This window comes from Oncorhynchus masou, chromosome 25, assembly GCF_036934945.1.
Source record: "Oncorhynchus masou masou isolate Uvic2021 chromosome 25, UVic_Omas_1.1, whole genome shotgun sequence".
Taxonomy (NCBI): Eukaryota; Metazoa; Chordata; class Actinopteri; order Salmoniformes; family Salmonidae; genus Oncorhynchus; species Oncorhynchus masou.
In genome coordinates, this window is record NC_088236.1 from 35,705,651 (window position 1) to 35,728,573 (window position 22,923).

The 22,923-nt window shown below is 43.0% G+C and overlaps 3 protein-coding genes across 5 annotated transcripts; all 3 read left to right on the forward strand.

The window, feature by feature from the left end:
* Positions 1-249: 249 nt before the first annotated feature.
* On the forward strand, positions 250-2,664 carry LOC135514203 (beta-crystallin B3-like). Its single transcript, XM_064937500.1, has 5 exons — positions 250-324; positions 510-628; positions 828-960; positions 1,291-1,433; positions 2,415-2,664. Exons 1-5 carry the CDS (start codon positions 250-252, stop codon positions 2,662-2,664), a joined length of 720 nt encoding a protein of 239 aa, XP_064793572.1.
* Positions 2,665-15,795: 13,131 nt separating this feature from the next.
* Positions 15,796-17,901, forward strand: crybb2 (crystallin, beta B2). Its single transcript, XM_064937504.1, is given in 6 exon segments — positions 15,796-15,860; positions 16,200-16,290; positions 16,525-16,643; positions 17,020-17,152; positions 17,250-17,392; positions 17,564-17,901. Coding segments are annotated over 6 exon segments (729 nt in total). The 3' UTR covers positions 17,742-17,901.
* A 331-nt stretch (positions 17,902-18,232) lies between these two features.
* On the forward strand, positions 18,233-22,923 carry ctu1 (cytosolic thiouridylase subunit 1 homolog (S. pombe)). Of its 3 annotated transcripts, none has more exons than XM_064937502.1 (4): positions 18,233-18,283; positions 18,717-19,217; positions 19,551-20,089; positions 20,637-22,923. In XM_064937502.1, exons 2-3 carry the CDS (start codon positions 18,722-18,724, stop codon positions 20,084-20,086), a joined length of 1,032 nt encoding a protein of 343 aa, XP_064793574.1. In that variant the 5' UTR covers positions 18,233-18,283; positions 18,717-18,721; the 3' UTR covers positions 20,087-20,089; positions 20,637-22,923. The 3 variants fall into 3 exon arrangements, with proteins under 3 accessions (XP_064793574.1, XP_064793573.1, XP_064793575.1); XM_064937501.1 differs by having other exon boundaries at positions 18,258-18,359; XM_064937503.1 differs by lacking the exon at positions 18,233-18,283 and adding an exon at positions 18,377-18,499.

Sequence of the window (22,923 nt, forward strand, 5' to 3'; positions counted from 1 at the left end):
TGGAGATAGAAAGGGTAGTACACAGCCCTCAGGTCCTTATTCTCGGCTCAGTCTGCACCAAAGTGCTCTTCTGCTGTCTGAAGTGGACTCAAATGTTGACTGATTCAAAGGAGTAAAATGATGCATTGATACTGAGAGGACTGATGGTCATCATTGTGAAATGAATCCCATGATGGTCGTCTGTGTTTCTCCTGTCTCGGTCTCTCCTGATTGTGCTCCTGAAAGAGGAGTAACCAGTGGACCAGGAGGATGTCGGAGCAGCAGAGCGCCCCTGAGCAACTGGCTGCAGGGAAGAGCCAGGGTGGAGCAGGAGCCACTTACAAGGTACTGTATCCTCCCTCTGTTGTCTGTGTATTTCTCCCTATACTCTTTCTCTTCATTTCATTTTCCCTCCTTTGCCCACTTCTCTATTTTCCATCTGCCCTCTTTTGTATTCCTTGCTCCCCTAACATCTTTAAACTGGCAGCTTTACTTTGTCAATATGTCTCTCCTTCCTCACTCTGATCTAGGTGGTGCTGTTTGAATTTGAGAATTTCCAGGGTCGCAAGGCTGAGTTTTCTGCTGAGTGTAAAGATGTTTCAGAGAAGGGCTTGGAGAAGGTGGGCTCTGTGCTGGTTGAGTCTGGCCCGTAAGTACTGGTGCATTGGTGCCATTCACAGGCGCACACTTTCTTACACATAATGAATGTGTTTTCAGGCTCAGGTTAAATGTTGTGTTAACAAAAAATGGCATACTGCATCTCTGTTACCACATACAGCCAAATACAACATCTTACATGCTGAGGAGAGAGATTCTAACAGCCTCCTCCTTCTCCTCTCTCCTGTCAGATGGGTGGGGTATGACCGCCAGGGGTTTGCAGGTGAGCAGTTTGTCCTGGAGAAAGGAGAGTATCCACGCTGGGACACCTGGACCAACAGCCAGTACAGCTATTCTTTCTGGTCCATGCGGCCTCTCAAAGTGGTGGGTAGCACTTACACAATGTCTCAACATACTCACTGACCATGTTAACATGTACACCATCTCACCGCTCTTCATTCCCTACCAATCTCAATCAACATTCTCTTACCAATTCTGCGCATATATAGCCTCTCAGTACTCCCGTGTTTATCTCAACACTCTTTAACCATTGCAGAACGCCATGTACATCTCAACAGTCACTTCTCAGCAGACGGCTCTCATTGACTATCTGAATATTCAGTGATTACCTCAAGCCTCTATCTCAAGAGTCAGCTTTCAGTTACCAGCATAACACTGTCTGTGTGTGTACATCTCTCAATTTCTCCTCTTTAGGATAGTGCCGAACACAAGCTCCATCTGTTTGAGAGCCCAGGCTTCACTGGTAAAAAGATGGAGATTGTTGATGATGACGTTCCCAGTTTGTGGGGACATGGTTTCCAAGATCGCGTAGCAAGTGTCAAGGCTCTCAACGGAACGTAAGAGCTCCCTTTCACCCGCTCTCAAGTTCTTCCTGTTCCACCTGCCCTCTCTCACTCTCTGTCCTTTGGTATTTTGCGGTTTCTTTCATGTCTCACTTCATGTCTCGTTTTTCTTCTCCTGTCTCAAATCAAATCAAATGTATTTATTTTGCCCTTTGTACATCAGCTGATGTCACAAAGTGCTGTACAGAAACCCAGTCTAAAACCCCAAACAGCAAGCAATGCAGGTGTAGAAGCACGGTGGCTAGGAAAAACTCCCTAGAAAGGCCAAAACCTAGGAAGAAACTAGAGAGGAACCAGACTATGAGGGGTGGCCGGTCCTCTTCTGGCTGTGCTGAGGTGTGCCAGGACCTCAGGAGTAAATGTCAGTTGGCTTTTCATAGCCAATCATTAAGAGCATCTCTACCGCTCCTGCTGTCTCTAGAGAGTTGAAAACAGCAGGTCTGGGACAGGTAGCACGTCTGGTGAACAGATCAGGATTCCATAGCCGCAGGCAGAACAGTTGAAACTGGAGCAGCAGCACGGCCAGGTGGACTGGGGACAGCAAGGAGTCATCATGCCAGGTAGTCCATGCCAGGTAGTCCTGAGGCATGGTCCTACGGCTCAGGTCCTCCGAGAGAGAGAAAGAAAGAGAGAAAGAGAGAATTAGAGAGAGCATACTTAAATTCACACAGGACACCGGATATGACAGGAGAAGTACTCCAGATATAACAAACTGACCCTAACAAACTGACCCAAACTGGCCCTAGACACAAACTACTGCAGCATAAATACTGAAGGCTGAGACAGGAGGGGTCAGGAGACACTGTAGCCCCATCCGATGATACCCCCGGACAGGGCCAAACATGAAGGATATAACCCCACCCACTTGAGCCTGAAAACAATTTAATTATGTGTAAGAAAGTGTGCACCTGTGAATGACACCAATGTACCAGTATTTACGGGCCAGTCTCATGTCTCTCTGTTCCTTTGTTCTAGATGGGTTGGCTACATGTACCCAGGCTACAGGGGACGGCAGTATGTGTTTGAGCGTGGAGACTTCAAGCACTGGAACGACTGGGATTCCCCTGCACCACAGATCCAGTCTGTCCGACGTGTGCGTGACATGCAGTGGCACAAGAGGGGGTGTTTCACCATCCCTAATCCTACCCCTGACCCAGCTCCTGCCCCTGCCCCTGCCCCAGCACCTGAACCACCTGCCCCCCCTGCAGCCACTGGGGCCAGCTGAAGAGGACTCTGATCCACCTCCCCCCACTGAGCCTCTTCCATGAGCCTCTTACTACCATCAGTGCCTGCCCTCTGCCTCATCCTAACCATGGCAAATGCTGCTCCCGCTTAGTGAGAAGTGCTATGTATGTTTTAGTGGCGAATAAAGTTTGTTTGACCAGAAATTGATTGTGTTTGTTGGTGCTCTTTCTATTGTTGGTACAGGCTTAATAATGGACAGAGATCGGCCTACTTATTCATCTTATCATATTTCTCAGATGCCAAATCACTGTGTCTTGTTTGCAACGAAACTGTCCCTGTTTGCAAACAATCACATCTGAGACATCATTAGGAATCTGAGCATGGTAGTTTCAAAAGTTAGGCCTACCTTTCCACCCCAGAGTAGGAAGCGTAAGCTTTAACGGATGGCTACTCTTCTTCTGTGGCTAAACCCAACGAGAGAAGGTCACAAGTATTTCCCTAAACGCTGTCTGGGTTTAAATATATTCTATTGAAAAGAAAGTGAATTGTTTAATCAATTGATTGTGTCAGAATTAGATTACTTCTCATTGTCTTGTCTCCCTAGCTATAGAAGGTTGTAGCTCAGCCTTTGAATGTCAAAGAAATGAAACAATAATATCCCCATTTGCATCGGATTCTTTCCTGGGTATTTTACAGCTTGTTTCTAGCATAAAGCATCACAAACCAAAGTGCACTGAGTATGTTCCACAGGGATGCTGGCCCATGTTGACTTCATTGCTTCCCACAGCTGTGCCAAGTTGGCTGGATGTATTTTGGGTGGTGGACCATTCTTGATACACACAGGAAACTGTTGAGTGTGAAAAACACAGCATCTTTGGAGTTTATGACACAAACCGGTGAGCCTGGCGCCTACTACTATACCCCGTTCAAAGGCACATCAATCTTTTGTCTTGCCCATTCACCCTCCGAATGGCATACATTCACAATCCGTGTCTCAATTGTCTCAAGGCTTAAACATCATTCTTTAACCTGTCTCCTCCCCTTCATCTGCACTGACTGAAGTAGATCTAATGAGTGACATCAATAAGGGATCATAGCTTTCACCTGGTCAGTCTGTCATGGAAAGAGAAGGTCCTTAATGTTTTGTACACTCAGTGTAGGTCACTTTATACACTGCTCAAAAAAATAAAGGGAACACTTAAACAACACAATGTAACTCCAAGTCAATCACACTTCTGTGAAATCAAACTGTCCACTTAGGAAGCAACACTGATTGACAATAAATTTCACATGCTGTTGTGCAAATGGAATAGACAACAGGTGGAAATTATAGGCAATTAGCAAGACACCCCCAATAAAAGAGTGGTTCTGCAGGTGGTGACCACAGACCACTTCTCAGTTCCTATGCTTCCTGGCTGATGTTTTGGTCACTTTTGAATGCTGGCGGTGCTTTCACTCTAGCGGTAGCATGAGACGGAGTCTACAACCCACACAAGTGGCTCAAGTAGTGCAGCTCATCCAGTATGGCACATCAATGCGAGCTGTGGCAAGAAGGTTTGCTGTGTCTGTCAGCGTAGTGTCTAGAGCATGGAGGCGCTACCAGGAGACAGGCCAGTACATCAGGAGATGTGGAGGAGACCATAGGAGGGCAACAACCCAGCAGCAGGACCGCTACCTCCACCTTTGTGCAAGGAGGAGCACTGCCAGAGCTCTGCAAAATGACCTCCAGCAGGCCACAAATGTGTATGTGTCTGCTCAAATGGTCAGAAACAGACTCCATGAGGGTGGTATGAGGGCCCGATGTCCACAGGTGGGGGTTGTGCTTACAGCCCAACACCGTGCAAGACGTTTGGCATTTGCCAGAGAACACCAAGATTGGCAAATTCGCCACTGGCGCCCTGTGTTCTTCACAGATGAAAGCAGGTTCACACTGAGCACATGTGACAGACGTGACAGAGTCTGGAGACACCGTGAAGAATGTTCTGCTGCCTGCAACATCCTCCAGCATGACCGGTTTGGCGGTGGGTCAGTCATGGTGTGGGGTGGCATTTCTTTGGGTGGCCGCACAGCCTTCCATGTGCTTGCCAGAGGTAGCCTGACAGCCATTAGGTAACGAGATGAGATCCTCAGACCCCTTGTGAGACCATATGCTGGTGTGGTTGGCCCTGGGTTCCTCCTAATGCAAGACAATGCTAGACCTCATGTGGCTGGAGTGTGTCAGCAGTTCCTGCAAGAGGAAGGCATTGATGCTATGGACTGGCCCGCCCATTCCCCAGACCTGAATCCAATTGAGCACATCTGGGACATCATGTCTCGCTCCATCCACCAACGCCACGTTGCACCACAGACTGTCCAGGAGTTGGCGGCTGCTTTAGTCCAGGTCTGGGAGGAGATCCCTCAGGAGACCATCCGCCACCTCATCAGGAGCATGCCCAGGCATTGTAGGGAGGTCATACAGGCACGTGGAGGCCACACACACTACTGAGCCTCATTTTGACTTGTTTTAAGGACATTACATCAAAGTTGGATCAGCCTGTAGCGTGGTTTTCCACTTTAATTTTGAGTGTGACTCCAAATCCAGACCTCCAATGGGTTGATAAATTTGATTTCCATTGATAATTTTAGTGTGATTTTGTTGTCAGCACATTCAACTATGTAAAGAAAAAAGTATTTAAAAAGAATATTTCATTCATTTAGATCTAGGATGTATTATTTTAGTGTTCCCTTTATTTTTTTGAGCAGTGTATAATTGGATCTGTTTTATTTTATTTTAAATCTTAAACTAATGAAGAGTAGGCTTGTGCTTTTTGCCATTTTCTATAATAAAAGGTAGGCCTATGGCATACCTCTCATACCCCTCAATTCAAGTCTTGGTTTTAACTTAGCCTCCTTCCATGTCAGTGAAGGGCAGTTATTTAAATCTATGGACAGAGGTCTACCTCTTATTTCTTAAATAGTACGAAATGGGCTCCAACACAAAGCTGTCTTATTAAAATGAAGATGGTTTAAATGTATTATGCCTTCTCAAATTTGTCTACTTTCAGCACCATGGACTGTCCATTTCCGATTGTGCCGCAGCTTCTGCTTCAAGTTTCAGCACCACAATGTAAGTTCCTTGAATCTGGACAGTGGAGGCTCCTCAGAGGAGGAAGGGGAGGACCATCTTCCTCAGGGAATTTCATAAAAGATGTGAAACATTAAAAAAGTTATAGTTTTTAGATAAAAGTATACTAAATATATTCACGTCACAAATAATTGATTAAAACACTTTTTTGCAATGAAGGTCTGAAGTAGCCTCAACAGGCATCTGTAGGGTAGCGCCATAGTGTAGCCGGAGGACAGCTAGTTTCCCACCTGAGTACATTGACTTCAATACAAAACCTAGGAGGCTCATGGTTCTCACCCCCTTTGATAGACTAACACGCGTATTATGACAACTTCTGGAGGACATCCTCCAACCTATCAGAGTTATTGCAGCATGAACTGACATGTTGTCCATCCAGTCAAAGGATCAGAGAATGAATCTAGTACTGAAAGCATAAGCTACAGCTAGCTAGCACTGCAGTGCATAACATGTGGTGAGTAGTTGACTCAAAGAAAGAGAAAGGCAATAATTTAACAGTTTTTAACAAATGTATTCATTTAAAATGAAGGATATGCAAGAGAGAGCTAGCTCTATTTTGTTGTAATTTATTGCCACCGGGGCCCGCCGGTGTAACTGCTAAACTGCTTGCTGACTGTACACTATACTGCATGATTGTAGCGGGTTTACTAACGCGTTAGTTCTAGCAACTATGTTGACTATGACATTAGCTAATATGGTGAAAGTAATGTAGGCTGTGTGTGGCGGTTAGCGGTTATGATATTAAGGTTTGGCTAGGAAAGTTATTTTAGCCTGGTCATAGACAGCTAATGTGTTGTGCTCTGAAGTCCACACGTGAAGGGAAAAGGTAAGAGGAGGAGAGCGCATAGATGCGAGAAGGAATTCTACAATGAGCAAAATGTTCATGCTGTTTGTATGTGGCTACTATGAAAGTGAACTGTGTTTGCGTGTGACCAGGGGTGTCTTCATTCCGCCGATTCTATTGAAAAATATTTCTTAAACGGAAGCAACTGTTGGACTAATGATTACACCCTAGATCAGCTTGGAAGTTCTTAGACTACTTATCATATTTAAATGGTTATGAACAACATACCCACTGTCAATCAAACATGGGTATTGTCCTATCAAGGTCAAACACTTGACAGGGAGAGATGTATGCGCATTGGGTCTGAATAGAGGCCTCTATTCATAGAGGATAGACCAGCCCCTCAGTGGTGGGTCATTCTTCTCATTCTCTGTACCTGGCTCAGGTGAGGCCTTGCATCAATGTGCTCTTCTGCTCTCTATGATGGAAGCAGAACTTGACACTGATACGGTGTAAAAAATAAACATTTATTTTGAGAGTATTGATGGTCATCATGGTGAAATGTTCAGGTTTCAATGAAATCCCATAATATTTTTTTCTGTTTGAAATGTGCTATGGTAGAGTAGATGACACTTTTACAATATTAACATTGTGGGCATGTGCTACTTACTATACAGTATTATTATGCAAGAATATCCATTTGTTTTATAGGTATCCCTCAATGCATTGCTCAACCCCTCTACGTGCATTTTACATATTGGATTACTCACTCTCCCATTTACTTTGGTTGCCGATATTGTAATACCTTCATGTCAGTGCTGCCTTGATCCATATAAAAGCTAAGGTGTAACATTGCTATTTTAGAGTACTGCACACAGTGACAATCTTGATGGAGGGTCAGGGGCCAAGAAGACACCTGGGAGGAAATGGTCCCACCATCTTTGCACTCAACTCCTGATAATAAATGCAACTGCTTGGGACTGCCACCATGAACGTGTGTATTACACTGTTGTCCAACGTAATAAAAGAGAATCTATTCAAATTGGTACTTGCAAATTGCGATGTAGCCCATGTAAACAGTCTATGCACATGTCCTAATTACAGTACCAGGAGTCGACTGTATACGTAGGAGCAGCCAATCGCTGGCTCTTACATCTAGTGCATAATTCGAACAAAATGTCCAGTATATTGGATGTGTGCAAACTATTCTCCTCCGTCAAATACCTTCCACTGAAAAGTATGAAGTTGTCTTTTGAAAGTTGTCTGAGTGATGTGTTTTGGTGTTGCCTCTGATCACCCTACATAATGTGAGGAAGTACTGTAAGTGGCTGATGAAACTAGCTCAAGATGAAAATGATCAGAAAGTGTATTCCAGGTGAAGACAGAGACGGGGCTATGGTTCAGGTAGGTGGTCAATGTCAAGGATCTCCATGTTGGATTCAGCCCATACAGGCCTAGGGTTGTGTAAATACCTTTGAGTGCCAATATAGTGGGGCAAAAAAGTATTTAGTCAGCCACCAATTGTGCAAGTTATCCCACTTAAAAAGATGAGAGAGGCCTGTCATTTTCATAATAGGTGCACTTCAACTATGACAGACAAAATGAGAAAAAATCCAGAAAATCACATTGTAGGATTTTTTATGAATTTATTTGCAAATTATGGTGGAAAATAAGTATTTGGTCACCTACAAACAAGCAAGACTTCTGGCTCTCACAGACCAGAACTTCTGGCTCTCACAGAACTTCTTCTTTAAGAAGCTCCTCTGTCCTCCCCTCGTTACCTGTATTAATGGCACCTGTTTGAACTTGTTATCAGTATAAAAGACACCTGTCCACAACCTCAAACAGTCACACTCCAAACTCCACTATGGCCAAGACCAAAGAGCTGTCAAAGGACACCAGAAACAAAATTGTAGACCTGCACCAGGCTGGGAAGACTGAATCTGCAATAGGTAAGCAGCTTGGCTTGAAGAAATTAACTGTGGGAGCAATTATTAGGAAATGGAAGACATACAAAACCAATGATAATCTCCGTCGATCTGGGTCTCCACGCAAGATCTCACACCGTGGGGTCAAAATGATCACAAGAACGGTGAGCAAAAATCCCAGAACCACACGGGGGACCTGGTGAATGACCTGCAGAGAGCTGGGACCAAAGTAACAAAGCCTACCATCAGTAACACACTACGCGGCCAGGGACTCAGATCCTGCAGTGCCAGACGTGTCCCCCTGCTTAAGCCAGTACATGTCCAGGCCCGTCTGAAGTTTGCTAGAGAGCATTTGGATGATCCAGAAGATTGGGAGAATGTCATATGGTCAGATGAAACCAAAATATAACTTTTTGGTAAAAACTCAACTCGTCATGTTTGGAGGACAAATAATTCTGAGTTGCATACAAAGAACTCCATACCTACTGTGAAGCATGGGGGTGGAAACACCATGCTTTGGGGCTGTTTTTCTGCAAAGGGACCAGGACGACTGATCCGTGTAAAGGAAAAAATGAATGGGGCCATGTATCGTGAGATTTTGAGTGAAAACCTCCTTCCATCAGCAAGGGCATTGAAGATGAAACGTGGCTGGGTCTTTCAGCATGACAATGATCCCAAACTCACAGCCTGGGCAACAAAAGAGTGGCTTCGTAAGAAGCATTTCAAGGTCCTGGAGTGGCCTAGCCAGTCTCCAGATCTCAACCCCATAGAAAATCTTTGGAGGGAGTTGAAAGTCTGTGTTGCCCAGCAACAGCCCCAAAACATCACTGCTCTAGAGATCTGCATGGAGGAATGGGCCAAAATACCAGCAACAATGTGTGAGGACTTACAGAAAATGTTTGACCTCTGTCATTGCCAACAAAGGGTATATAACAAAGTATTGAGGAACTTTTGTTATTGACCAAATACTTATTTTCCACCATAATTTGCAAATAAAGTCATTAAAAATCCTACAATGTGATTTTCAGGATTTTTTTTTCTTTCTCATTTTGTCTGTCATAGTCTGTCACCTATGATGAAAATTACAGGCCTCATCTTTTTAAGTGGGATTACTTGCACAATTGGTGGCAGACTAAATGCTTTTTTGCCCCCACTGTATATTTACTATTCAATAAACTACATTTCAACCACATATCTCATTCTGCTCTAATTTCCACATTCCAACATGTGCATGTTGACACAACCACACAATCCTTACCCTAAGCCAAGTTTATCCAGTGCAATGCTTTTGATTCAATTCACAGCACCATACAATTTCCATCTGTGCACTCAACCTGGTCTCATAAATGTAAATTAGAGATTCTGAAATTAGTATGATATGTTACATTTGGTATGGTTACATAGAGTAAGACAGATTGTTACTTAAGGCAAAGTCCTGAATCTCATCACAGACAATTTTAGCAACTTACTTAGCAATTTCAACTACTTTTAGCTACTTTGCAACTACTTAGCATGTTAGTTAACTCTTCCCATTACCCTAACCTTAACCATTTTAGCTAACCCTAACCTAACTCCTAAACTTAACCAACAATCCCTAGCCTAGCCAACGTTAGCCATCTAGTCAGAATTCATAACATATGATACGTTTTAAAATTGGGAACGATTGTACATTTTGCAAATTAGTAACATATTTTACAAATTCATATCTTATGAATTGTAATTCATAACATATCATAAATGGGTGATGGACATCCACAAATTAATACATACCATACGAAGTGTAACATATACTAAATGGAGTGACTCCGATTTACCTGCAGAATAATACGAAATGCTCTGAGACCAGGTTGCAACACTTGGTCTACCTCTGATTTCTCCAACCATGGGCCTAACCCTGCTCCAGTTTACCACTGTGTCACATTCATTACCTCCAACCAACTATAAATACTCTACCAACTATATTAACTTCTACCAATTGACAATATCTACATGCATTTTCCTCCAGTCACTGCATTCAACCAGTGAAACACTAAACCCTCTTGTTGACAGCTCACATTGGTGTGCAACTCTGCTCTTCTCTTCTGCCAACTGGAGAAAGCTGGCTTGTCAAGTCAACGTTTTTGTCAGTTTGTTACAGATGACCCCTGGAATTGAAAGCTTCCATCTTTGGTAATAACAGGAAAACTGTTATAGTACCACTCCACAAATTTCTTGTTAAACTATAGTTTTGGCAAGTCGATTAGGACATCTACTTTGTGCATGACACAAGTAATCCAACAAATCCAACAATTGTTTACAGACAGATTACTTCACATATAATTCACTGTATCACAATTCCAGTTGGTCAGAAGTTTACATACACTAAGTTGACTGTACCTTTAAACAGCTTGGAAAATTCCAGAAAATTATGTCCTGGCTTTAGAAGCTTCTGATAGGATAATTGACATCATGTGAGTCAATTGGAGGTGTACCTGTGGATGTATTTCAAGGCCTACCTTCAAACTCAGTGCCTCTTTGCTTGACACCATGGGAAAATCAAAAGAAATCAGCCAAGACCTCAGAAAAAAAGAATTGTAGACCTCCACAAGTCTGGTTCATCATTGGGAGCAATTTCCAAACGGCTGAAGGAACCACGTTCATCTGTACAAACAATAGTATGCAAGTATAAACACCACGCAGCCGTCAATCCGCTCAGGAAGGAGACGCGTTCTGTCTCCTAGGGATGAACGTACTTTGATGAGAAAAGTACAAATCAATCCCAGAACAACACCAAAGGACTTTGTGAAGATGCTGGAGGAAACAGGTACAAAAGTATCTATATCCACTATAAAACGAGTCCTATATCGACATAACCTGAAAGGCCGCTCAGCAAGGAAGAAGCCACTGCTCCAAAACCGCCATAAAAAAGCCAGACTACAGTTTGTAACTGTACATGGGGACAAAGATTGTACTTTTTGGAGAAATGCCCTCTGGTCTGACAAAACAAAAATAGAACTGCTTGGCCATAATGACCATCGTTATGTTTGGAGGAAAAAGGTGGTGGCTTGCAAGTCGAAGAACATCATCCCAACCATGAAGCACAGGGGTGGCAGCATCATGGTGTGGGGGTGCTTTGCTGCAGGAGGGACTGGTGCACTTCAGAAAATATATGGCATCATGAGGGAGGAAAATTATGTGGATATATTGAAGCAATATCTCAAGACATCAGTCAGGAAGCTAAAGCTTGGTTGCAAATGGGTCTTCCAAATGGACAATGACCCCAAGCATACTTCCAAAGTTGTGGCAAAATGGCTTAAGGACAACAAAGTTAAGGTATTGGAGTGGCCATCACAAAGCCCTGACCTCAATCCTATAGAAGATTTGTGGGCAGAACTGAAAAGGTGTGTGCGAGCAAGGAGGCCTACAAACCTGACTCCGTTACACCAGCTCTGTCAGGAGGAATGGGCCAAAATTCACCCAACTTATTGTGGAAGGCTATCCTAAACGTTTGACCCAAGTTAAACAATTTAAAGGGCAATGCTACCAAATACTAATTGAGTGTATGTAAACTTATGACACACTGGGAATGTGATGAAAGAAATAAAAGCTGAAATAAATCATTCTCTCTATTATTCTGACATTTCACATTCTTAAAATAAAGTGGTGATCCTAACTGACCTAAGACAGGGAATTTTTACTTGGATCAAATGTCAGGAATGAGTTGAAATGTATTTGGCTAAGGTGTATATAAACTTCAGACTTCAACTGTACATTACATCTAGATAGTACCTATACATCGTGTTTTCAGTCATAACTTTTATAGATCATGAGCTTTAAAACCCATCCCTCAGCTACTCTCAGTCCATCCCACCTATCTTCATAAACTACCCTCATATGATTGCCATGTGCCATATATATTTCAACTGTGCTGTGATGTTTCACAAATTCTGAAGGTGTCTAATTGCATACTTTCTACAGATTGTAAGTTAAAGATAAATATTTTTACTAAAAGTATTATTATATTGTTGATTGATTGACTATGATTTTCCAAATCTCCCAATAGTGCTATTTGTAAGGTTAATTTTAGATCATTGTTGTGATTTTTTAAGCCATTCCTGAACATGTGACCAGAAATAAGCTACATAGAAGCAATAGCAAAATAAGTGATCTAATGTTTCTGTCTCTTCAAAGCTGACATGGTTATATGCCCCATATACATAACATTATGTTTGCGACAAGAATTTTGTATAATAATTTATAAATAGAAAAACTTAAGTTTTGAATCAAGCGTTGTTTTGCATATCAGTTTATAAACCATGTACCACAGAATCGGCACATCGAAAATCTCTTCCCAACTATTTTGCGCCGCGGTCAACATCTTGGTCCTCAAGTAAAACTGATATTTGCATTTATTTAGTCAATGTTGGTCTTTAATAAACAAACCAGTTTCCTATCTGTCTTTTCTGGAAGATGAAACTGGAATTGCAACCAGTTTTTATGGCTTGTTTAAAGGCAATATTTTGAAAAAGGGATGAGAGGTTGTAATCTGGATAAAAGGAAATAGGCCATTTTTGAAGGGATGAAACATTTGTACTAATCTCCTTGAGAACCAGTTCAGGTTTAATTATAATTTTTGTATGACTTGTGCTTTTCGTGATAGGTTTAATGCTTCAATATTTATGAAATTTAGCCCCCGAAATCATATTAATGATATAAATAAGCATGTTTTATTTTGTCTGGCTTCCCTTCCAAATAAAGTGAAATATATTTTGCTCAAATAATTTAAAAGACAAATCGTTCAGCGTAGAAGTGTCATAAGTAAATAGGTAAACTGGGATGGATATGATTAAATAATTAGTCAGGTTGAATTTTCCACAAATAGACAGGTATTTACCTTTCCATGGTAGCAAGATCGTATCTATTTTTGCAAATTTCTGTTAATATTTTTTGGAGTAAATTGTTTTATTTATTTCGGGCTATGTCCACTTCACTGTAAAACCATTTTATTGGTCAAATACACGGTAGGTTGGCAGCGCAGGTCCAAATCCAGGCACTTGTCATCTCTGGTTAAGGCTACTGCAACTCTCTGTTGGCTGCGCTCCCTGCTTGTGCCATCAAACCCCTGCAATTTATCCAGAACGCCGCAGTCCACCTGGTGTTCCCATGTTTTCCCATGTCACCCAGCTTCTCCGCACACCCCTCTGGCTTCCAGTCGAAGCTCGCATCCACTACAAGACCATGGTACTTGCCGACAGAGCAGCAAGGGGCACTGCTCCTCCCTAACTTCAGGCTATGCTCAAACCCTACACCCAAACCTGAGCACTTCATCCTTCCAGCTCTGGCCTACTAACACTGACTTTGCTGATAACTACTTTTGAGGGAAAATGTATACTGAGCAAAAATATAAACTCAACATGTAAAGTGTTGGTCCCGTGTGTCATGAGCTGAAATAAAAGATCCCAGAAATGTTCAATATGCACAACAAAAAACAATTATCTCAGATTTTGTGCACAAATTTGTTTACATCCATGTTAGTGAGCATTTCTCATTTGCCATGATAATCCATCCACCTGACATGTGTGGCATATCACCAAGCCGATTAAACAGCATGATCATTACACCGGTGTACCTTGTGCTGTTGCCAATAAAATGCCCCTAAGTTTTGAGGGAGCATGCAATTGGCATGCTGAATGCCATTTCTCTACCATAAGCCGCCTCCATCGTCGTTTTAGAGAATTTGGCAGTATGTCCAACCGGCCTCACAACTGCAGACATGTGTAACCACACCAGCCCAATAGCTCCACACACAGTTTCTTCACCTACGGGATGGTCTGAGACGAGCCTCCCAGACAGCTGATGAAACTGTGGGTCTACACAACCAAATAATGTCTGCACAAACTCTCAGAAACCATCTCAGGGAAGCTCATCTGCCTGCTCCTCATCCTCACCAGGTTCTTGACCTGACTGCAGTTTGGCATCATAACCGACTTTAGTGGGCAAATGCTCACCTTCAATGGCCACTGGCATGCTGAAGAAGTGTGCTCTTCATGGATGAATCCCGGTTTCAACTGTATTGGGCAGATGGCAGACATCTTGTATAACATCATATGTTGGTAAGCGGTTTGCTGATGTCATTGTTGTGAACAGAGTGCCCCATGGTGGCGGTGGGGTTTTGGTATGGGCAGGTATAAGCCACAGGCAACGAACACACAATGGCATTTTATCAATGGCAATTTGAATGCACAGAGAAACAATGAGGCCCATTGTTGTGCCATTCATCCGCCGCCATCACCTCATGTTTCAAAATGGTAATGAACGGCCCCATGTCGCAAGGATCTGTACACAATTCCTGGAAGCTGAAAATGTTCCAGTTCTACCATGGCCTGCATACTCACCCGACATGTCACCCATTGAGCATGTTTGGGATGCTCTGGATTGACAACATCGTGTTCCAGTTACTGACAATATTCAGCGACTTCACACAGCCATTGAAAAGGAGTGGGACAACATTCCACAGGCCACAATTAACAGCCTGATCAACTCTATGCGAAGGAGATGTGTCGGGCTGCCTGAGGCAAATGGTGGTCACACCAGATACTGACTGGTTTTCTAATCCACGCCCCTACTTTTTTTTTAAGGTATCTGTGACCAACAGATGCATATCTGTATTCCCAATGATTTGAAATCCATAGTTTAGGTTCTAATGAATATATTTCAATTGACTGATTTCCTTATATGAACTTTAACTCTAATTGTTGCATGTTGCGTTTATATTTTTGTTCAGCGTACTTGCTAGGACTGTGATAGGTGGTTGTCTCTCCAAGCTATATTAAGATGAATGCACTAATTGTAAGTCACTCTGGAAAGAGCATCTGCTAAATGACTCAAATGTAAATGTATAAATTAAACTATCTCCAATAGAAATGATTGCCAATAACGACCCAATGACTGTTTACTATGTTAACCATTATTCCTATGTAAGAGTTAACTGAAATACTAGGTTTTGTGAGTTAAATCAGTCCCTTTCTATCAATTTGGCACTCTCTCTTCTCTATCTCATTCTCTTACTCTCTCCCTCTCTGGTGGTCCAGGCATACAGGCAGCTCTCATTGTAAGTGTGGGACTCTTGGCACTGGTTGTGCTGAATCATGTGGATATCGAACAATGACCGGCTGGACAAAATTGACAACTAATGAAATAACTTTGAGGGGGAGTGAGAAGGGGGGCCAGGTAGAGCGGTGACCCCACAGTCCTGTCTGCTCGGCCTATTGCAAGCTGATCTGGAGGGTGGCTTGGATGCAGAGGAGTGTTGGCAGAGTTTCCACCCCTGAGCGTGCCGTATATATTGAGCTCAGCATGCCATCACAAACACACTGGCACAGACACGTACTGGTAAGAGATTCACATCCATCGCTCTCCACATTATTTATTTTAAAAATAATTTTGATCCAACTTTGTCTAGATTTTTTAAACAAACAGGTTAGTTTACTATTTTATGTTGGGATAACATAATTCTTTGTCATTATACATAAAACTATTTCACTTACAAACAAATAGATTAACATGAGGACTGTTTCCATTTAACTGTTTTTGTTGGACTATATTTTGGGAGGGGACTTTTTTTTATACATACATGAGAGAACCAACCAGCTTCGTGCAGAATTTAACTGCAGATTTTCTGGCACTATTATTTAATGTTTTTGCTACTATCCTATCAAACTGCAAACTACTGGACCCTAAAAATATGTTATTCTCTGTACAGTTTCATCATAACCCATCCGGTTCACTATGGCCACAGACCACCAGAAACCTGCATCCAAGCAGCAGCAGCCAGGCACTAGTGCTTTCAAGGTGAGGGGGAGAGGGGGAGGCAGAGGAAGGGCAGGGCAGAGGAGGGCAGGAAAGAAGGATGGGTAATGGTGGGGCAGGGCATGATAGATCAGGGACAATGACACACTGCAAGATTTTTCAAAGCAAAAGTTACACAGTACTCAACATAATTCCCCGATACAACTTGAGATGCCGACAGGCCGAGCATTGCAAGGAGACCTAAACATACATTTAGTCTCTCCCTGTCTTCCACAGTTGATCATCTATGAACAGGAGAACTTCCAGGGGCCTTGCCATGAGCTGACTGGTCCCTGTAACAACCTCCAGGAAGCAGGCGTGGAGAAAGTGGGCTCCATACTGGTGCTGTGTGGACCGTAAGTGTGGCTCAGAGATAGTATGATAGAGAGAGGGAAAGAGAGAGAGGAAGTATGTGGACTAAGATGTTGACCGCCGCGCAAAAAAAGGTTAGGTAAAGGTGTGTGATTGTCTGTGTGTGTGGTGGGAGTGGGTAAAGATGGTGTGATTATCAAACAATAGAAAAAGAAATGGGATTGGTGATTGGACAAATTAAAATGGTTCCGTACAGGAAAACAAACACTTCCAAACCATTCCATAACACAAATATAGTCACTTGCATTGTGCACAAGGCACAGTATGTTCATTCACCTTTAATCTTGTTTTTGTCATCCTTCACTTTCCCCCTCCATCACTTTGTGCCCTCCTCGCTTTTACTTGTCTATGCTTTCTCAGATGGGTGGGATACGAGCAGGCTAACTGTAAGGGGGAGCAGTATGTGTTTGAGAAGGGGGAGTATCCTCGCTGGGATTCCTGGACCAACAGCAGACGTAGCGACAACATCTTTGCATTCCGCCCCATTAAAGTGGTAACACAGCACCCCCTTCGCTACTACAACACAAATCAGCCATTTTGTAGATTCTCTGTGACTGTTTCTTATGGTGTGTTTTCTATTCTCCTCATAGGACAGCCAGGAGCACAAGATTGTCCTTTATGAAAACCCCAGTTTTGCGGGGAAGAAGATCGAGATCATAGATGATGATGTCCCCAGCTTCCACGCACACGGATATCAAGAGAAGGTCTCCTCTGTCAGAGTTCAGAGTGGCACGTGAGTCTGTCCGCCAACAGCAGTTATATCTGCCCCAAATTTACTATATTGCTATTTTCTCCTAATTGCATGTATTGATCTTATCTCCACTGCTTTCTTCTCTAAATACTTTTCTAATTTTTGTTTCTCTCCCATTCCATGACTCTCACGCCTCTGTTGGTTGTGTACCAGTTGGGTGGGGTACCAGTATCCTGGCTACAGAGGCTATCAGTACCTGTTTGAAAAGGGTGAATACAAGGACAGTGCTGAGTTTGGTGCCCAGTTCCCTCAGATCCAGTCTGTCAGGCGCATCCGAGACATGCAGTGGCACCAGAGGGGAGCTTTTCACGCTGCCGCCGGCGCCAACTAAGCTTAAATGACTCTTTCCTGCACCAAGCCCTGACACCTGCAACCCTGCTCCTTCACACACTTCTCCCCCCTCACCTACTCAAAATTGCATTTGATGCCTATTGCCATTGTTTCCGTAGCACCATCCTTTAAAACAAACTAATAAATCCTTGTTGCTTACATTTCATGTGGTCGTGTGACTCAACTTTGTTCTCCTGTATTGTTTATCTGAACAGAAAGTGTACCTTTCAATTACTGAGCCACAACAGCATATATTGCTTTCCAGACCAAAATATGTAGGTGGGAGAGTGATTGGATGATGAATAATTGCAATGGTATCAAATTTAAAACTGAATATGTGACTTGGTCCAATTTCATTGGAGCTCCTTAAAAGTCCACAGATAATATCGAACCTCATCATTTTATGAAACAAAATGCTACTGAGGAATCTAGTAACTGGAGGACATAGTGTATTATTATAATAGTATGCTGTGATTGGTTACCCGCTAAGCATTGACATCATTTCCTGTAATGAAAATACCGGAAAAGAAAGAATAACATGAGGTAGCGTCGGTAAAATACTATTAGCAACAAGTTTATACATATTACACAGAGCTACGATCACTGCTAGATAGTCTGGGTGAGACTTTACATACTTTCAATTGGAGTTTGGTAACGCATTTAGATACTTTTAGAACCGTTTAAGTAACTGCTATCTAGCTAGCATATTTAGCTAACTTTCAAGCTGGCGTTACTGTATCTATCAAGCCGCTCATCAAAGTAGGTGATACTAGCTAGATAACTAACCGAAACGGGCATATTATTGCTAGCTAGACAACTGTTATTTGCACAGGTTGTCCAGTATTCTGCAGAACACTTAGCTATCTAGTAGTCTGTTGACATCCTATAACTCGTATAACACAGATAAACACTTCAACCTTGTAACGGGTCATTTATGATATTGCCTTCATATAGCAAACTCTCCTGTCATCCACAGTTAAGATGCCAGTCCTCTGTAGCAGTTGTGCTGAAAAGCGTGCAGTGCTGAAACGTCCAAAGACGGCCCATTCCCTGTGTAAGGAATGCTTCTTCTGGGCCTTTGAGGAGGAGGTGCATCAGACAATAGTCTCAGCGCAGCTCTTCAAACATGGAGAAACTGTGGGCATTGGTGCCTCGGGTGGGAAGGACTCCACTGTGCTGGCACATGTCATGAAAGTCCTAAATGAGCGCTATAACTACGGCCTGAAACTACTGCTACTGTCAGTGGATGAGGGCATCACAGGTTACCGTGACGACTCCTTGGAGACAGTGAAGAGGAACCAGCAGCAGTATGAGCTGCCTCTGAAGATTGTATCCTATGAGGAGCTGTATGGTTGGACCATGGATGCCATAGTGAAGCAGGTTGGACTGAAGAACAATTGCACTTTCTGTGGAGTGTTCAGAAGGCAGGCGCTGGACAGGGGAGCCATGATGCTGAAGGTTGATAAGATATGTACAGGTAATATATAACAAGCTTATTTTATCTCTTATTTTAGATGAAGGTGGACTTTTTAAAATAGTCCCTCCAGAGTTTTGCGGTTCTTCCATCAGCGCAACTAGAAAAAGGGGCTCTCAATTTTAACAATTTTATACTTTTACAGCACAAATGTTTTGATCAAGCAACAAGTCAACTTCGTCAGTGCATTTTCATGACAAATTAGATCAAACTAGCACAAATTGCCATGCAAAATCAAGCATTTTGGCCTGCAACTATCACAAAAAAATCTCTGTCAAATCCTGGCGGGACTAATTTTAAAATGCTGTTCCTGTGTGTGTCTGATTCTGTTCTCAGGTCACAACGCTGACGATGTGGCAGAGACAGTTCTGATGAACGTCCTCCGAGGAGACATCGCCCGTCTGCGTCGCTGCACTGCTATAAGCACAGCGAGCGAGGGCGAAGGGGTGGTGCCACGCTGCAAGCCCCTCAAATATGCTTACGAGAAGGAGATTGTCCTCTACGCCTACTTCAAGAAGCTGGACTACTTCTCCACAGAGTGCATCTACTCCCCCAACGCTTACAGAGGCCACGCCCGCACCTTCCTGAAAGACCTGGAGGCTGTGCGGCCCAGCGCCATCATGGACGTCATCCACTCTGGGGAGAACCTGTCAGTGAGGGAGGGCGTGAAGATGCCCGTTCAGGGGACCTGCGGCCGCTGTGGCTACATCTCCAGCCAGGCGCTGTGTAAGTCCTGTGTGCTGCTGGAGGGCCTGAACCGTGGCCTGCCCAGACTAGGAATCGGAAAGCACCACCGTCTCCACGAGAAGATCCTCTCACAGCAGCCTCTGACCCAGGAAGAGGAGAGGAAGCTCAAGGCTGTGGACTTCTGAGAGGTGAATAGGCAGAACGTCTCAGTATCACCACCATTGTTTCTGTTAAGTGACACTTTGTAATGAGTGACCCAAGATGACACAACCAGATGTTGAGTTGTTTTAAAGGTTCAGCTTGGATTTGGAATAGGAATGTTACGTTGCCTCTAATGAAAGAGTGGCCAGCGTTTTCCCTTGTCAGCCACTCAAATCAAAGTTATTGGTCGTGTACACAGATATCCACACCTTGCTATTGGATTTCAACATTGCAGAACCCATTTTCTTTTTGGTAACTTAAGTTTGCAATTGTAATTTAGAAAATAAAGACACATGGCATGGACAAAATTATTGGCACCCTGGAGCTAGTACTTGGTTTCACTGCCCTAGGCCCAGATAGCTACAATAAGCATTGTTGGCAGTTATCAATGAGCTTGCTGCACCTTCCTACTGGCAAACTTTTCAGCAGCAAACTGCTCTAATTCTTCAATGTTTGAGGGGTTCCCTCCACCAACTGTTGTTTTTAGCTCTCACCATATGTTATGGATGTGATTCAGATCTTTTCTTTTCACAGGCCACTCCAGGCCCGGTTTCCCGACAGCGATGGAACTTACGAGTGTATTAACGATGCATCTTTCCGACAACGGCTGAAGATGTAACATGAGTTTCCCAAAACACCACGCAGAGAGAACGCTCACTAAGTGCGTCGTTGAGGCATGTGACGATACTGATAGAATCAAAAGAAAGGTAACACTGCTCTCGGATCAGAATTCTCCATTCAAATCTGACCTTAACATTCAAATTATTCCACAATACTGACAACGGATCAGCTCTTAGAGATATTATTATCTAAGGCTACAAATATTGAGGCGGCTTATTCTAATGCTCACCCTATAATAATGCATTAAATCAGGATTTGGCACATCATTAAATATATTGAGGAAAAAACGAGACAGTGTACAAATAGCAAAATAGAAGTCAATTAATTGAGCATGAAATATATTTCAATATGATTGAAAGAGGCCTACAGGCTACTGAATTTCTATTTGAATGCATTCATCTCAGTTGGAATGTGAAGCATCTTTGTATACGTTGATTGTTTGTATCAATTGCAAAGACATTGGCAACTTTGTGTTTGTATTCAACGTTGTTCTGAAGTTATCGGTGGTTACAGAGAGATGGATAAACCATGTGATTCAAGTTTCAGCAGAGATCCTCTGTATAACGGGAGGGCAAAAAAAAGCGTCTAACGACAAACTTAGCGGTCCTGCGAGTGGTCTGAGGCAGGCATTAGATTACAAGTGTTTTAAATGCAACGTTAATAACGATGGTTTTAGGAAACGGCTCAGAGATTTTAACGATGCTCCTATGAAGGTTCTAACTATGAACTTAGCCTTAAGATGCTTTTGGGAACCGGGCCCTGAGCAGTCCAGCAACTCTTCTTGAACCATTCCTGGGTACTTTTGATGTGTGTTTGGGGTCGTTGTCCTTCTATAAGACCCACAACCTTTAACAGAAAGATTTTTTGTGGACACTGGATGATTATTGGACTCTAAAACACCTTGGTAATCTGCTGATTACATGATGTCTTGCACACATTCAAGGCCCCCAGTTTCCTAGGCAGCAAAGCAAACCCACAGTATTTTTCGAACCCCCCCAATTTTTGATTGAAGGGAGGGTGTTGTTTTCTTTGAATGCTTTTGTCATTGGTAAACATAGTAAGACACGACTGCTGGGAGACAAGAAAGCCTGGTGGAACTTCTCCAAACAAGGCAAAATCCTGGGGGAAATGTTATGTGGTGTTTTTACTGACAACCAAATCAAGCATTCAATGAAAATAACTCTACAATCAAAGATGAGTGAGGTCTGATGATTCTGTGGGGTTGCTTTGCTGCCTCAGGTACTGGGGGCCTTGAACGTACAGGCATCATAAAATCAGCAGATTATCAAGTGTTTTGGAGTCCAATCTACAACCCAGCATCCAAAAGCTGTCTCTGCATTGAAGGTTGTGGGTCTTCCAGCAGGGCAATGACCCCAAACACACAACAAAAAGCACCCAGAAATGGTTGAAGAAAAGATGCTGGACTGTTCTGGAGTGGCCAGCGAAAGTCCAAATCTGAAATGGGGAATCATTTAAGAAAAGTCCAAGGATGCCAATGTATATTTGCCTGCAACTGTAAATGATCTGTATAGACAGTATATGAATAGAAAGGTGTGTACAGCAGTAGTTGTATATGATGAGCCATGACTAGAATGCATTGTGTAAACATTATTAAAGTGACCAGTGTTCAGTGACTATGTGCATAGGGCTGCAGTCTTTAACGTGCAGGGTAGAGTACCGGGTGGTAGCCGGCTAGTGACAGTGTCTAACGTTCGGGGGAGGGTAACGGGCTGATGGCCTGGAGATAGAAGCTGTTTTTCAGTCTCTCGGTCCCAGCTTTGATGCACCTGTACTGTCTCCACGTTCTAGAGCACGTGTCGAGCTCATTCTACCGTGGGCCGATTGTCTGCGGGTTTTTGCTCCTCCCTTGTGCTTTATTGATGAATTAAGGTCACTAATTAGTAAGGAACTCCCTTCGCCTGGTTGTCTAGGTCTTAATTGAAACTTAAAACCTGCAGACACTCTGTCCTCTGTGGAATGAGTTTGAGACTGCCGTTCTAGGGGGTAGCGGTAGAGCAGGGTCTAAATGGTGAAGTGAGAATGATAAATTATGTCTTTCTTGCAATTTCTGGAATCCAAATGCAATTTACATTCAGCTATGTGGTCAGTGAATCAGCACATTATGAAACTTCTGTCAGCTGATGATTGAAATACAAGTGCATTTTGTATGGCAACTGTATATTAAAGCTATTCAACTTTT

What these genes read in the sequence shown, in the direction of transcription:
- LOC135514203 (XM_064937500.1), top strand. Translation starts at nt 250, where the DNA reads ATGTCGGAGCAGCAGAGCGCCCCTGAGCAACTGGCTGCAGGGAAGAGC. An exon ending in GAGCAGGAGCCACTTACAAG is followed by an intron (nt 325 to 509) that starts GTACTGTATCCT and finishes ACTCTGATCTAG; the next exon opens with GTGGTGCTGTTTGAATTTGA. An exon ending in GTCAAGGCTCTCAACGGAAC is followed by an intron (nt 1,434 to 2,414) that starts GTAAGAGCTCCC and finishes CCTTTGTTCTAG; the next exon opens with ATGGGTTGGCTACATGTACC.
- ctu1 (XM_064937502.1), top strand. Translation starts at nt 18,722, where the DNA reads ATGCCAGTCCTCTGTAGCAGTTGTGCTGAAAAGCGTGCAGTGCTGAAA. An exon ending in GGTTGATAAGATATGTACAG is followed by an intron (nt 19,218 to 19,550) that starts GTAATATATAAC and finishes TTCTGTTCTCAG; the next exon opens with GTCACAACGCTGACGATGTG.